Below are 17,284 nucleotides of genomic sequence, written 5' to 3' on the forward strand. Positions count from 1 at the left end.
GAGAACAGCTACCCAGACATTCGTTATTAAGGGGGTTTGAGTACTCTGTGTGTCTAGCTAAGTATGTCTCTCCTTTCCACTCTCAGTCTCATCCAGCCTACCCCGTCTGGCAGGCTGCCTCCTGCTTTCTCGTCATTAGCTTTGCCTGTGCTTATTCTGCCCTGTTCGTTCTCTGCCACACATTTGTTAAAAGAAGTGGGACTAACCAAACACATTTGAATGACAGGTTAAATGTCATTGTTATTTAAAATACCTATCTCTCCCATCTGTGATGCTATTTGTATTATATTTAATATGGGACCAGATCCTGAAATATCTAATCCAAAGGCTTTAACTGCCCTGGCCAAGGGGGCTGCCCCATACCCACATTGTACCTGGTGAAGAACGCCAAGTGTGGTTTTTCATACGGATTCAACTTAGCGTTTCCCAAGAGTTGTGGTATGTCCAGGTGTAGTAGGATTTCATTGTCCTGCGACTGTAATTGCTTTGCCCTTCCAGCCATGCTGTTATTTTGAGGGCATATTAATTTTTAGAGGTATTTTAGGTGAGTCAAATTACAATCTAAAATCCATGTAGGTGGAAGGTAGGGTAATTCCATTAAGTTCGCTGAGGTAACGTATGATTTACCTCGGTGTGGTTGGCCCATGGCCTCCCCCGATGTTGCAACAAACTCGGTGAGAAAAAAGGTCAATGCTGCTCCCTAGTGGCAGTGGGCTTTGTCCAGGCCCAAATATTCAGTGACATTATGTCTTTTCTTGTCTTAGCCTGTCAGCATTTCCATTGAAAATCTCGATTTTACAGGTTATAACAATTTCTTTTCCCTGAAACCAGGCAAGAAATGTATGGTCTTTTCCAGAATTTCCATCAGAAACTGGTTTTCAACCCTACAAATACTAGCATTAGACTAAAATGTGAAAGGTATGAGACATAATGCATCATTGGTGGTTTACCTATTATTTAATTTATTTGGGTTTTAGACCTCAGCATGATTATTTAATAAGTATAAATATCTTGTATAATTTAAAGAATAAAGACAAAAAATATTAAAAGAAATTAAAATATTCTATAAAAGAGTGAAGAAAAACTAAAACACAATTGAAAGCAAAACCACAAAGACACTCAAGTGCCTTTCCACTTCTAAATTGAGACTTTAAAACCTGTATTGTGAAGCAAATAAATTGTTTAAATTTGGGCAACAATTACTGCACATAGCTTTGAAGCATTATGAAACATCCCTTTTATTGCCTTACCCTCATCTTGACCCACACTCTTCTCTCAGTCCCTATTCTTGTGAAAAAAAGATCCTTGCACGCAATTCCCCTTTGAAACCTACTGCGTTTAATCATCCTGGAGTGACATATGTTGCGCCATCCAGTCAAGAGCTAAGCAACTTTTTTCTAAAGCACTCTGCCTTTTTTCAACAAAAAGACTCAAAAAAATTGAGACTTAGGCCAGAAAATTGTGCTGCCCGCAAAATGATTTCTACCAAACACATTGAGGACCTGTGTTGATCAGCTTCTGTTCACAGAGATCATTGCACTACTGCAATTAAATTAATTAAATAGTTAAGCTCATTTAAACAAAAATACTTACAAACTGTCACTCATTGTAATCAATATAAAGGGGAAACTGCATAAATGTTCAGACCTAACATTGTGTTTTTCATTTCACAGTGTAATTGGGCTCCCGGAAGAAGAGGACTGGCCTAAGGATGTTGCCCTTCCAAGAAATGCTTTTACTTCCAGACCCGCACAACCTATTGAAAAATTTGTACCAGATATTGATGAAGTAGGCAAAGACTTGCTCCTTGTGAGTTGCAGTTTGTTGTTCCCTAATTCATGTGCCTGATATTCCCACTGTGCTTGCAACTTGCCAAGAAACAATGAAGTTTCCATTTAATGGAGTTACTAGAAAAAAGGTCAAAAATAGATAAGACAATTCATGTTAATCTGTGAAACAACAGCACAAAGACACTGCCTTTGGCTCAAGAGGTGTCAGAGCTGAGAGTAGTTCAAGATTAGGAAACTGGGTCAGGGACCTATCTGTTTGACCTGTCATTAGACCTTATGATTAGATCCTCATTACTGACCACTGTAGTGCCACTGATTCAGCCATTCTTATGGTATTGGCCTGATGTGAGTACAAAAATGGATCTACCAATTTTTGTGGTATAGTGGACCCAGTATAAAGCAGGAAATAGGCTGTAGTGGCAGATGACATCTGCATGCCTTCTACTGAACGCTGAAAACTTGACACTTGGAAATCACCGATTCCTGCCTCTTGCAAATGGCAAGGCTGAACAGAAGCAAAAAAAATGGGCTGGTACAGCTATTTCCATTATTATTATATATATATTAGAAACCCCAGTCCTGAAGTTCAATCTTGACATGGAATGTAGGGAAGGACCTCACATCAGTTTGCTTCTTTCTGTGCTTTTTGAAATCTAGTTAATATGTTCTCTGGAAGTCTTTTAAAGGTCTTGATTCATATGAGCTAGGTAGAGTGGGCTTAGTGCAATTCTTGAAATACTTGATGCATCTCTTCAGGAACCGCTGTCTCTGGCCAAGGTTATCTCAACAGCAGATGATCCTCCAGTGTCCTCATGACTGCAGCCCCCAGCTGCAGACTACATCTGGACACTTGAAATGACAAAGGAGAAACACATCTGTTGTGCTTGCAGACAGCTTGGAAGTGGAAGCTAGACATGGGATAAGAATTAGATTCTGGGAACAACAAGGAATAATACATGGCAGAGAGCTCAGTGAGTGCGGAGGCATGATGGGAGGGAGGGAAGAAGAAAATAAATATCTATGCCTAGAAGGTGAGGTAGGAAAGAAATCTGTTCCTGGTAGGCAAAGAGATGATAACTGGGAGCCACAAATGAAAGGGGAGAGTAGGACTGAAAGTCACTGAATTAAATTTCTGAAGTTAAATGATAGAAGTTCTGACACAAGAAAAGAAAGGAGGACTAGGAAGTGGCTACACAAGGATGGTAGGAAGAATAATACATGGAGGTGGATGAAACAAAGAGCAAGATATAAACACAAGGTTGGGGCAGAGATTTCAGTGCCAGCTGGACAAAGGCTGGGATACAGATGTGGAAGGAGGGCCATCGAAGTGCAGTGAGGAAGAAGAGGGAAAACTGAACACAGAACATAACCAGGTGAAGGCTGTCCTGTGCATGTGAATTCAAGAAAAACTGTATTCTGGAATTTCATAAACTGTGAATACTTGAATTTTCTGGCATGTAATTTTTGAGGTGACCATACTCTTATTCTCTGACCCCACTGCTTGTTTTAATATGGATGATCATTGTGCACCACCTTCTGAGACCCTGTTGTGTCTCATACTGACCATGAACTGAAGGTGGTATGCATTAACGTATGTATGCAATGATAGCTAGCACTGTTACCTGTACATTTGAGCTAAAACCAACTTCTTTTCATACTTTCAGAAATGCTTAGCATTCAACCCAGCCAAGCGAATATCTGCATATGTTGCCCTCTCTCACCCATATTTCCATGATCTGGAGAAATTCAAGGAGAATATGGACTGTCACATGTCATCCAGCCAAAACTCCAGTGAGGTGAATGCGTCATAAATGCTGACTGAAGAGGAACCATAAATGAACACAACATGTAGCTGACAAGGCCACTGTCCCATACAAGCCACATAGCTGTCCTAGCGAAGATCATTATTTGGAGGTTTTATGCACTTGCCTTTTATTTTGGGATTGTGATGTGCTTATCCATGGAAATCAATCTAGTTTACTTTTATCAGCAGTGCAAGGGCCGGGGCTTTGACCTGCTCCTTTTGCAGCTTTATGTTTGTTTTGGTTTTGTTTTGTTTTGTTTATCTACCTGGGAAAACTCCAGACGAAGAGAAGCTGCTGACCAGTTTTGCTGCCATTTTATCCTTCTAATATTGAATGTTGCCAGTGTTTGATGATTGAGTCACTGCCAAAACATGATGCAATTTCTCTCTCTCTAGCTGCTGAAGCATGATTTGGTACTTCTTTATTATTATTGTTACGTGATATTTAAAGAATGGCATTGAAATATCAGATCTCTGCAACCTGCAGTTAAGTGATACATGCGTTAATACATCCAGCTACTGTTCATTCATAGCATATGTGCAGGTGCTTCCCCACTTGAAAACTTGGATGAATTAATTTATCATTTCATTGCTCTATAAAAGTAACAGTGATGATGATCATAATAAATGTCTCAGCTTTTAGGTTTTTTCATACACAAACAGGTTATTATTTAGCTATGTTTGTGTGCACATTTCAAAAAACTGTCCTGTTCTTACTGTTTCAGTTTCCAAATGGTCAGTTTGTGTTGAAATGTAGACACATTCTGGTCCATCATCTGACCCATCATTCCCCCTTGGAAACAGCTGCAAGCATATTTTCTTCATCTCATTCCAAATAATTTTCTGATGTCCAGCTCAAAGACATGAGCAGAGCCAATGAAAATCAGTACAGATTTTTGCCTTCAACCTGTTTTCATTGTCAGCCAAGAAGGAAAATAGAAAAAATATTTCTGGTTCAGAAGCAGAGAATCCTATACCTGTAACAAGCACAGAGAAGTATTTGTGCTGCATTGTACGCTGTATACTGTGCTGCCTTACCTGCAACACCCCCCGGTGCATCACAAGTGCATGAACATTGGTGTTTCAAAATCCCTCACATGTCACTTACTAAGCAGGCTTGTTTTCTACGCAGAATTGCATGACCTTCTCTCCTAAACCACCATGTGAGGACACTGGCACATGCCTCTCCACTAAGGTTAATGTGCTATTATTGAATGTCAAAATGACTAAGCAATTCACTTGTCTTTATAGCACAGTTATTTTAAATATTACCTGAAATTTTTATATTTAGTATTTTTACCTTAACTAAAATATATTTTCAGTATTTTGAAAAGAAACTTTTATTTTTTTAATACTGTACTGGGGAAAAAGAAGTATTTTAAATCCATAAAAGGTGTTCCCTAGCATGACTTCAGTGCATTTACCTGGACATGACCTGAGGGGGAATATTGGTCCAATGAATACAACTGATGCTAAGTGAGGCAGCCAGCTTTGCTTACTCCTGTGACAGTCCCTTAGGCTTCTCTCTTCCTCATCTCTATTTCATCTTCTCTAGGTGGTAAGCCAGCATTACATCCTCATCCATGGCATGCTTGGCAGAAGCAGGTCCTTAGCAGTGAGCTGGGCAATGTAACTTTTCCAGTTGTGACAGGGGTATTTGTAGCCATCTCACTGGCAGGTCTCTCCTGTGGCAAACTTCACTGTTAACTCCATTTCAGGTATCTGCACTGTCTGGGTCATGGTCCACTGCTAGGATAGTAAGTGGATCTTATCTGTCTCCTGGATAAAGCTTTTTGTTACTGTTAGACACTGAAGTGTGTTTTACATGGTTAAATTAGGTCTACTTTAAACAAGCCAGATTTTAAAAGGACCACTTGGATGCTTGCATGCAGTGGGCTGTGCTTTTCTTTATGCCCAGAATGAGGCTATGGAAAACGTAACCAGCATGAACAGGCAAGTTGCAAATTAGGCCTGGCAAGAGCATACACGAGGCATCTGCACACAGAGATATCACAGATGCATAACATCAGAATTTTGGAAGCTCTGTGAGCAGCAAGCTGAAGGCCAGGGAGCTGTCACAGCAGCAAACCTTCTAATCTTGGCCTTGCCTTTGTCATTCTCTCTGTTCCTACACCCTAGGGGAGCTGCAGACCCACTGCACTGATATCCAACAGTATCCCTGTATGGGTCAGTGGACCTGAGCGTGAATAATTTTTAATGTTCACAGGGAAAGATGGGCCAGAGTGAAATTTTTGCTAATAATTTTTAGACACTAATTTAGAACAACAAACCGAGCCAAAAGTCAGGGGACTCTTGCAACAGTAGCAATTAGAAAAGTTTTCTACGGAGTTTAGCACTTTTGAAAACATTCCACATTTTACCTAGCGCTGAGCTATCTATAGTACGTACATACCTTATCAGGTCATTCAGCTGCTGTGCCTTCCCAGCAACTGCTCAGGGAACTCTCCCAGAGCTCTCCACCAACTAATATAGGGTGAAAATGTAGAGGAGATGATATTTTCCAAATTGGGCTTAAAACTTTCAGAGAGAAACGTGCATCTGTTCCATGTAAGAATCTGTTCTATTAAGCTTAGCAAAGCTAAAGAATAAAGAAAGTGGTTGCTGATTGTAGACACATTATTAGGGTAAAAACAGAAAGGAGGGGAGAGAACACTTTAAGCCAAAGGTTAGTGTTGGCCCAAAAACGAATGAGAATGTGGAAATCACAAGGAATTTAGCTACTGGAGCAGTGTTTCCCAATCGTAGTATCAAAGAGCTAAGAAAGCAGCAGAGAAAAACAGGGGCTGACTTACGGAATCAGAAGCAGAGCTGCTGCAACATGGTGCTGTATGTTGTCTAATATAGTAGGATCAGGTTATAAATGAGACTATTCAGGAGAACAGTTTGCAAAGGGCTGCATTAATGGTCACATTTTGGAACATCTTTCCACTGGGAATGGCAGGAACAAAACCAAGAAATCTAAGTTCTGTCTTGGCAGGGTTAGGGAAAATATTTCTCTAATGGGGTCCTTGTGGTAGCAAGGGCCTGGTTGCAAAGGACCAACAATTTTTCAAATTACCTCTTTTTCCGGATCTCTTTAGGAAGAAATTCCATTTGACATGCCATAGGCTTAATCTTATTCCAGTCTTCCTTGCCAAACCATGTGGAGCTTCACTTACACTAGTAAACTGAGAAAGCCTGTTCTCTGGCTGGGCAAAGCACTGTCATTGGCTAATACCATGCCAGGAATCATGTTTATAGTTAGACAGCACAGACAACTGGGGGACTGTGCTCAAATCCATGCCCTTGCTCTTCTTATTTTACTGGTATAGCTCTAGTATTTTAGTACCTTTACTCATTACTGCCATATGTGTAGGATGTAGGAATTGTGTATGTGAAAAAGAAAGTGCTGTGATGAAAACTCTTTGTACACCTTTAAATAAGACTTCAGAGTGCAATTCTTCTTAGTGATAACTAAGCCTGTATGTCTTCTGTTCAACAGGAGTGGTTCAACAGCAGCTGAAAAGTGCTGAATAACAAAAGATGTATTAAGTATAGCTCCTAGAACACCCACAACCAGGCACTGTGCTCTTCTTAGCGGAGAACAGGGTGTTCTAAGTAATGAAAGGAGAAGTTTCTATCTCCCACCAACCTTTTTTTTCCTTTTAATCGCTACTACATAATTCTTCAGAAAAAGCCACACTCAATAGCCAAGGACAGAATCACCAAAGCCAGCTAGTGAAGTGCTGATTGCTGAACTGTAGCAATCCATCAGGTGCAGCCCTTCTCTCTTCTCCCTGTCCACGCTCACACCAGCCTTCCTGTTCTTCTCCTTCAGCTCCCTTACATAAACAGGTTTCAGTGATGCTCACAGGTGCTATTTCCAGCAAGATTCTTCCAAATTTTCCATAGCTACACAGTGTCAATGTCCCCTACATTCCTGTTACCAAATGTTGCTTCTTTTAGTCCCACAGCTTAAGTCAATGATGAGACAAGAGCTTTGTGCACCTCCTTGCTTAGGCTTAGTTTCGTGTACCCCTGTGTTGTCTTCTGTGTGGTTAGTAAAATTCTAAAAATAGGATTTGTGCATATTTCTGTGTAGGCTATGCCCACACTCCAGGTTGTTTTCAGCCTATTAGTGTACAATGATCAATAATTGAGCATGTTTTCCTGCTGTTTCTGTTTTAAAACACACCAAAAAATGAGGGTGTCATGTTTGCAAAAAAAAAGAAATTTAGTACTATGTGTACAGAGCCTTTTTAATGAAAGGAATCACTAAATTGCAGCATTTGAACATCTTCTGCATAGGGGAGGGTTTCTAGCATGATAACTCTTACTTGGTTTTTATACTTAGTGGTTGTTTTGGTGAATAAGAAGAAAATATTGTGCCTTGCTGCTTTTCACAGGTTTACTCACTGTCTTTGAAAAGCATGTTTTATTATACATATAATTCTTTCTGCTGTTAGGTATTAGACCAACTTTAATGTGGAAAATAAAGAGAAAACATGCTGTTTTGGCCTTTTAGCCAGCAAACTCAGAGCACTTACCTGACTCACAACTGAAAACACCTCAGTTGTCAAATATGTATATGAATGAGAAACCATACAGTTTGGTTCAAAAGGCCACCTAAATTAATTATGTTCCATATATAAGACACATTTGAATAATGAGGAAGTTTATTCTAAGAACTCTGTTTTATAGAAAGAACCACTTGGCTAGTATTTTTCATATACAGTAGGTTCAGGAATAGACTTTTATATACAATGTGAATTAGAAGATACTAGGCTATTTGAGTGATTTTGTTGTTTTGTGCTTGAAGCTTGAATTGATTGCAAGCTTAGGAACCTAACATATTTATTTTATTGCTTCAAAACTGCTAAATATCAAGATCTTTTTTTATGTTAACAGGATTTCACACTTTTTTTAATGTGTAAATTATTTTCTTGAAATTAGTATGTTAGAAAAAGCATTTTTCCAAACTGCAGTAGTAGAGGAAAATTTAAGAAATATATTTTTACTTTCACAGAGAGGTGAAATCTTCAATAACTGACTATCAATAAGCTATCACTTTTACTTCCTTTTGATTACTAAGCCTTGAGTATACAGGTTACTTTGAATGAAGAAAAAATTCAGAAACAGTCTCTAGAAGAGTAAATGGGATTTTATATGGTTAAGCTTCCAATTTTATTTTCATATCTATTTTTTTGTGCAAGTACAGTTCAGATGTACAAAAACATGACTACAATTTTAACAGTCCAACAGTCTGTAGGACTCAAATTGGAGTTTTATTTGTGAGCTGTTTGTTTTCTTATCTGTGTCTTGCAAATTATTAGATAATGGCTGTAATACAATTCTAGTTTCTGGACTAGACTCTGTAACCATCAAGTCTCAATAATTTATGTAAAACAGAAAGAAGCTTTCTCATTGATTTTCATTAACTAGGCCATTAAAAGAAGAAAGATGTGGACATATAAACTGACAAATATACTATTGCTATATTATTTCTTCCCTTTAGTTTGAAGCTTAGCAAGTATTGCATACTGATGTGCAATATATACATTTTAAGAACCATAAAGACCACTTAAGAGTAGTGTGCACAAATAAGATGAAAAATGGCTCATTAGACTCTCCGAGAAACCAGCTGAAAATCATTACTTTAGCTGTAACACTCAAAATTTTGAAACTCATATATTTTCCCATTAAAAAGTATTCTGGAAAAAATTATGTGTTATGTTTTTAATTCAGTGATAGGCACCCAAACAAAACTGAATCAAGTGGAAACTTGTTCTCAAAAGTGATTCTTCCAGGCCAAGTAGATACCATCAGTTCTTCATGTATTCATCAGAAACAAAAATTAACCAGCACCATTCTTAGATGAGCTTTTTGCTTTCTGGGCAGAAAAACCCAAGGTTGCTGTGAGTAAAGTTAGTGGAAAATTTGCTTTGACTTAAAAGTCCTGTGAAAACTTCTGTAATATTTGGATTTCCAGCCTTCATTGAAGGACCATGCAAAACAGCAAAGATAAATCAAAAGTCCTTAACCATGTGGTCTTTTTCCCTTCACATTGCGTATTTTATCTGTTAGAATATATTGGTGGGTTTTATCCAGCCCAATGTTAATGAGACTTCTGCAAGGCTAGAGAAAGTAAGAAGTTCTGCTATAGTATTTTGATTGTTGGTGATTGTGATAGAGCAGATTTTTTGTTTCGAGAAAGGATCAGACAAAATATATGGCCTTCTTTGAAAAAGAGAAAAGAAAAAAAAAAAAGGGGGGGAAAAAAAGCGCCCACAAATAACTGACACTTGGTAAAGATTAAAAAGGAGATTTGGAGATTTTAAGGAACTATTCAGAAAATACTGTCAGGATGAGTGAAAAGGAGCATACTTTTAATGTGAAAAATGTAAATGCAAACAATGTGTATTAAATAAGCATTGAAACTGATAGGGTTTTATGGAAGAAAAGCATCCAACTATGAATTTATTCAAACTACCACTTAAATGTTCATTTGCACTAAAGCAACCAGTACTGTTTGAAAGGAGATGGGAAAACACATCACGTTAAACTCGTGATTTACTTTGGTGTCTACAAGGATGTGTTGTAAAGCTCTCAAGCTCACTGTCCATTTTTGAGCAAGCCAAATTCTCATTCACACTCTTAGCTTTCTGCACGTTAAACCCATCCACATGCCTGAAAAAAACCCATTTTCTGGTGTTTACATGGATACTTGCTCCCACTGTCATGCTCATGTTAAATCCAGACAGAGAACAGTCTCTGCCACTGAATGAAAAATGAATTTTCACAGACTGACAGATTCCTTTGTACAATTATTCCTAAAGGGTTTGAAATGAATGTTCAACAATATGGAGCCCTTCATTTTATTCCATGTTTCACACATACATCATGTTATGCTAATTCTCAGCCTTTTTTAAAAAAAATTAAGCTCCAGTTCTTTAATGTTAGGATCAATTTTGAGTAGCTAGATGCAGGAGGAAAATTGTGATGTGATGGAAAGATAGAAAAAATGGGCAGAGAGTAGGAGAGTTCGCAAGTGAGTTTGACTATGTGGAAAAATTACATAGAAACATAGGGGGAAGACTTTTTTCCAGTTGTTTTGTTTTCTCCTGTCATTCACTTTCATAAGCATAAGATGATAAAGCAAGACTCATGAACAGGATTTTAGTTCCAGATACTTATGCCAACTCAAGTCATGAGTTCCAGTGCAGTTCTTCAACATAGCAACAGCTCTATTTTTTAGATTTTGCATAAGCTAGAGCTTTTTCTGGGTAGATATAAAAAAAGGTCTTATGTGACAGCTTGAGAGCAGATTAAGCTGTCCACAGAGACAGTGGCTGTAGTTCAGCTGCAGACACTGGAGAATGCACAGCTCTGCTACAGGAGAGGCACTGACACTGTCTATTAGTGTGCAGTGTTGTGCATTAGACGTTGACTCCTGCTCCAAAGTGAAAATCCTTTGGTCATCCAAAATAGTATGGTTTTGCACACTTGGATTTTGATAAGGTTATCCACATGGAGGTTTTGCTGGATGAGTCCAGGTGGTTCACCATCTTACAGGAGCACGTATGAGAGCTTAGCAAGTCTGTCTGACACCCAGTGTAAATAATAATGCAGATCATCTGCTATGGGAAAAGAAAATACTTTTTGTAGGCTGTGGAGTAGGAATGAGCTTTCTGAGCTGCTCTGCCGACATGAGAGCTACTGTTAACTATTGTTATGCCACCTGCAAAAATGCAGAATAGGAGGGCTGCATGGCATTTTGTTGTGTTCAGACTATATGTGTGGGTGGCAGGGTAAGTGTTGGCACAGAGTGGCCGATTTTGGTCCTTCCATTAAGCATGAGCAACTAGGCTTGGCACAGAGACAAATTTCACAGTTCCAGGGATGGGAAACCTCTAATTCTACACAGTAGTTCTCTGGCACTTGTTAAATACATGTAGTGATAGATCACTCAGCCACTCAAGCAGTCCTCTCCTTATCCCAGATCATCCTTCTGTGACACTGTGAAGGAAGCCCTGAGGAGTCTACCTCAGCAGTTTTCCAACTTTCCTGCTTCCTCTCACTACAGCAACAATTACCTATCATTTGCATCTCACCCTGCTGGTACTCCCACTACCACTGAAGTAGCTGTGAGCTAAATTACTGCCTTGTGACTCTGCAGCTTCCAGTCTTGGCCAGCCAGTGATTTGTACTCTAGTTTTTCCTTGCTTCTCATTAGGAACAGGGAAGTAGTACAGTAGAATATGGCAGAGTGTGTGCTACTTTCACACTTTTTGGTTCAAGCAAAGCAATGAGCTAGAATAGATTAGATTGAACATAATGTTCAATTGGTCAGCCAGAAAAGCTTTTGATTCAGAAGCTCATGTACTAAATACAGAAGATCCCTGAGAAACTGTCTGTGATGCACATTTTTACAAGAGCACACAATGATGCTCCTGTTACACAGAAGTTTTCTATGGATACAAACAAGACTAGCAATGCCAGCCTCCTACTGCTTACCCTGCTTCCCCTCGCCTTCCCCAAGATCACTATTCCCAGGGAGAGAATTCCTCCCAGCATGGGGTGGAGCAACTGTGAAACAGTCCCCAACTCTCAAGACAGGTTGCATTCATGTAGCTAATCAAGCTCATTCCCTTTTGGCTATGGCAGTTTAAAGTACAGACCCTGCCACAAGTACTAGGCACAAGCAAACCTTAACTGCCAAAATATTCTCCTGAGGAAAGGCCTTCCCATGATCTAAAGGGGACAGTATGTTTACTGTTTCTGTGACAGTTGACTTTTATTTTTTGTGTTTTAAACAGCACCGATATAAGAACTCCCCTAAGAAAACTCTCCCACTACACAATAGGGATGACACTGAATTCTGGACATTCTGTGGGAAAAGACAAAATGCTATATTTGGGGTAGATGGTGTGTATCTCGATCAATCATCCTTCATCTGTGATAGAAAATCCACTGAACTGGGTTTAAAATACAGCCTGAGTCTGCAGCATACTAGTAAAATGAGCAGTGTTTTTCTAACAAGACCAAAACCCTCCATGATTTCTTGCAGGGACTTTATCTTGGAGTCCCTTTTAAGAAAGGTGGCCGTAACCATGAGTTGCAGCTACGACAAAAGGTACATCAGAAATTGGATGCTGGCAAGAAGTTTGTGGATGTGAGGCTGTACAAGGTGGCTTAGGTAAGCTCAGGGGGGATGTGTTTGTGTGAAAGTATTGGTTGCCATGCACATTTTGAACTGAAGTTACCTATCATAACATGATAGAAGGACTGCAGCATCATGAGATCAGAGGCTTTTTCTCCTTAGATGTCTAGCAACCCTGTGGTGTTCCAGCTTTGTTGTATTTTGATTTGTTTTATTTCACCTCCACCACACACATTCTCCTTTCTATTTTGCATAGTAAGTTGAAAAGAAAAGCATTACCCTATAGTATACCATGTCACAAAGAGAGAAGGCCAGCACTGTCTGAAAATTTTGATCACTTTGTAATAGTCAATATTAAGGGAATCATAGAATATGCTGAGTTGGAATGGACCTGTCAGGATCATTGAGTCCAACTCCAAGAATCACACCATGTGCCTAAGAGTGCTGTCTGAACACCTCTTGAACTCTCTCTGAACCAGGCTTGGTGCTATGACTCCTTCCCTGGGGAGCCTGTTCCGGTGCCCAGTCATCCCCTAGGTGAAGGATCTTTTTCTGATATCCAACTTAAACCTCCCCTGACTCAGCTTCTAGTCTTGTCACTGGTCATGAGAGTGAAGTTATCTCTGTTTCTTTCCAACAAATGGAATTCAACACCCATCTGCCTTTTATTAAGCACTGTTAAAAACCTCACTGTCATTCTTCACAGTGTTCAAAATCTCTTTGCCAGGAGATTGAACTCCCTTCCTACAACCCATTTGGAGTCACAGAACTGTGAGCAAATGAAGTTTACATTATGACAGTGCTTTTCGGTAAGGAGTGAGAGCCAGTTCCAAGTGAAACATGGACTGAAAGTCTCAAGGAGTCTTAGCCAGGCACCATTCACAGGCAAGGCAGTCCCTTGTGCTAGGGCAAGAAACACATTTTAAAATACTTGAGATAGGGAAAATATAAAGGTGCCGTTTATTTTTCCAATAGCATCTGTTTTCTTAACAAAGCTGTATAATTTTGGCTCTGAAACCAAGCCCACAGATGAACATTCATTTGTTCCTTGCAGTCTTTGATTTCCTTGTAAATTCCTCACAAGCCTTCAGATTAATGTATTTATGGTCCATTTCATTCCAATTCATTTAAGTGGTCTATATCTGCCCTTGAATCTCATATGAATTTTATTGATAATGTAATATTTTGCTGCATTACTTTGAACAGCTTTAAAAGTATAATGTCTTCGAATGCTCTAGGTAAAGAAAAGTTACACCCTCAAAATGCTGTGTTACAAGTTGGAACTGTATACTTTGGAAGTGATGTTTGTATTATAACTCCCAAAGGCATCACAGGGTGCTTTCTTCTGTATGTCTTGTCTTCTGCTTTCTGTGTTACAGTGTGTATTTGTACTTCCTCACTAGCTTGATACTCTTCAGTCTGAAGGCCTAAGTCTGCAAAGACACAAATACTGTACCTCAGCTGAGCAGTCCCAGAGAGCAGAGAGGGCTTAGTCGGCTGAGTATAGTTGCTCACAAAAAGTACTTGCAGAAAAAGGCTTTCCTTTAGTAACTGACTGTAGTTGTGAGGACACATGGTTAATAACAGCACCAAGACGCCAGGAAATGGAGTCTGTGTTTATTGAAGATGTGGACACATTTATCTTCAAGTTATTTGACATTAATCTAAATTATTGCTATTATGATTTAGTATATCATTTCTTATGAAAACACATTAGTCCTGTGAAAGGGTAGTTGCAAAAAAAAAAGTGTTGAGTCTTGCTGCTTTATTGTTTATTTGCATTTAGTATATATTTTGGTTGTTGAAGTGAAGCTAGCTTCTTAGAGAGGCTGGAAGATAGATCAGTCTGAAAAAAATCATAAATAAGCTTCATACTTGTGCATTGAGTTTTGCAACTAGAGTAGTATATGTGTTCAGATTTAGTATTTTTTATGCGTTAGAGCATTTTTGTTTGTTTTAATATGTAAAGGAATAACCAGATTACTTTGAAATGCTATTGTAGAGCTAATTTTACACATAGTGGGGGAATGTTGTCTGAAAAACTAAAATTAGAAAACATTACATAGGCTGCCTTTGGCTTTAGTTTGTTTCTAGAAGGCCCAGCAAGTATCTGTTGATTCCAGATGCTTAAGCCAGGGGCCAAGTTTGTGCAGCATCTTGAAACTGAAGAAAGTTTTCTTGCAGTGGTAAAGTTGCCCATCTGGGCTTGAAGTAAGATTGATGCCTAAACAAAAGCATAAAGGCAGCAAATTTAGGTGCTGGTTTGTTTTGGGGTTTTTTTTCTGGATGGACAATTGCATGAAATAGGATTGGAGATTCAGAGTATTTAAAATCATTCAGTGTGATTTACTCTTGTTGTAATTCCACTGACTACAGTTAAATTAAACCAAGAATTTGGCCTTGTAAGTCTACGGATTTCAGTGTCAGGCAGCTCAGGTCTATATAAAGATACTTAAGCTTAGTAAATCAGCAAGAATACTATATAAATTGTAATGTGTGATAAAAATCTTAACTCTAGTTCCATTATTTCTCAAAAAAATTCTATTCATTGCTTTTTTTATACAAAAGGTCAGAATTGCACTTCTTAGTGGCATTGAGAGATGTGGAGAAAAGCAGGATGCTGGTACAGAAATGTATCAGAAATAAGATTCAGTTCTTACTGCTCCATGTGTGCCTACCTTACACATTACAAATCCCACTGAAGTTGACAGAAGTCATTTAAAGTTAAGCCTGTTTGTAACTGATGAAATACTGGTTTCAGAATCTGCAAGATAAGTTATGTTCTCAAAAGGCATTATTAAAACTTGTGGTTTCATGTTTACAGAATACTATGAACAGTGATGACAGCTTCTGAGACACATCCAGAGTAACTTTATTAATTGATATTACACCAGACCAACGTCCATTAGCAAATCAAAATCTCTCTCAGTACCTTCATTTCTCAGTACAATTTAAAAAAAAAAAAAAAAAAAAAATCAGAAAATTAAAACAGCTGCTAATGCTGTTTGGCTTAATTTTTTTCTCTTTTTTCCCCTTTTTTGTCATAAAATACCATTTGCTCTGGAGTTGTCTAGGATTTGATAATTCAAGGAGAGCATGCAAAGCAGTTTGGAATACATTTCTTCATTCACTTTGGGGCATATACTCAGCTGGTGAAAATCACCATAGTCCTGTTGAATTCTACAGCATTGTATCAGTGTAAACCAGTGCAACAGTTGGCATGTCAGGTTTTAGCATTTCAAGTCACTTTACCTACATATGCAGTAGGATTCTGTTTTGCAAGATGGAAAGTTACCTACAGTGCAAACTGTACTACCTAGACTACCACTGATACCTATTCACAGGACATGATTTCACTGTATCATTTCATACTTGAAATTCATGATGTTCTTTTAATCAGGGTACAAACATGAAAAGGTGCATGTGTTACTGTTTCTTTTAAAGGTGCATCATTTTGTTTTTTATTCTGTGTGCTTAATAGTTACTAGTCAGTGTTCTTTACATTCTTTACATTCAGCATTAAAATCACTTATGTGTGAAATACAGTATCACCTGCAGAGGTACAGAAAAATGTAACAGTGATTTCTTGAATTGTTACTGAAATATACTGGTTGACCTTTTAGTCATCAATATGATATCAAGGGGCTACAGCATGTGAACTGTGGTATATAAAAGTCTTGCACCATTGCTGTACAGGAAATCTTTCAGAGTCTCTCCTCTTCTTGCACAGCTGCTGATTACCATATACACATTGGGGAAAAGTATGTTTCTGCTGTACAGAATGGCTGGGAAGTAACACAGACACTTGGAAACTCTAGAGCTCCCTTTGCAAGCTTTTGAACAAAGCCCTTTGATCTAACTGCATGCCTGCTCTGTGTCCCAAATTTCACCCTGTGGGGCTTTCTGCTTTAAGAACACCCTCAGCTGGGGCTACTTTACGTTGACTGCATTGAAGTTCATCGGAGCATGCACCTTCCCGTATTAACATATTCCATAGCTTTTACAAGTTTGTAAAGATGGTTGACTGCAAAACTAATGTGTCAATACAGCAGAATTAAATTAAGGCACACAGAAAGGTTATCAATAATGTATTATATCAGAATTACAGTCATTTGGAACTGAACGTTTTGCTGCTGGCAGTGCAAGAAAAGCAAAGTTGTGTATTTATTGTTGGGTGCTGAGGGTTCAGTATGAAAATCAATATAATAAAAATTTTCAGTGTCTAGTTCTCTTTAGTTCCCAAATTATTGAAAAGTAAAAAGGCAAAAAATTAGTTTTGTATTTAAAAGTGCTTCACCCTTCTAGCTATATTTTTCTTTTATCTAAAAATGTAAAATTAATACAAATGCAGTAAGTATTCTATATTAAATACAGAAAATTAGCAACATTGGTTTCTAGTTTTTATGTTTCCAAATGTTTTTCTCAACACCCTGTGTATTCTAGAAAATCAACAAACACACACAACCAGACACACAAACATAAGCACATGCACACCTTTTCCAGCACCTTACTATATACCAGCTTTATAAA

General features: G+C 38.4%; 1 protein-coding gene across 5 annotated transcripts in view; it reads left to right on the plus strand.

Annotated features, from left to right (window-relative positions):
• Window positions 1-16,979, plus strand: part of CDK6 (cyclin dependent kinase 6) — a 141,539-nt gene extending 124,560 nt beyond the window's left edge. For 3 of the 5 annotated variants that reach the window (XM_048305533.1, XM_048305545.1, XM_048305537.1), the window contains exons 7-8: window positions 1,674-1,809; window positions 3,455-16,979. In XM_048305533.1, coding sequence (XP_048161490.1) covers window positions 1,674-1,809; window positions 3,455-3,601 — 283 coding nt within the window. In that variant the 3' untranslated portion in view covers window positions 3,602-16,979. Of the gene's footprint in view, window positions 1-1,673; window positions 1,810-3,454 lie in introns of those variants that run through there. The other 2 variants (XM_048305556.1, XM_048305563.1) reach the window with 1 other exon arrangement.
• Window positions 16,980-17,284: the final 305 nt, after the last annotated feature.

Source organism: Corvus hawaiiensis, chromosome 1 (assembly GCF_020740725.1).
Source record: "Corvus hawaiiensis isolate bCorHaw1 chromosome 1, bCorHaw1.pri.cur, whole genome shotgun sequence".
Taxonomy (NCBI): domain Eukaryota; kingdom Metazoa; phylum Chordata; class Aves; order Passeriformes; family Corvidae; genus Corvus; species Corvus hawaiiensis.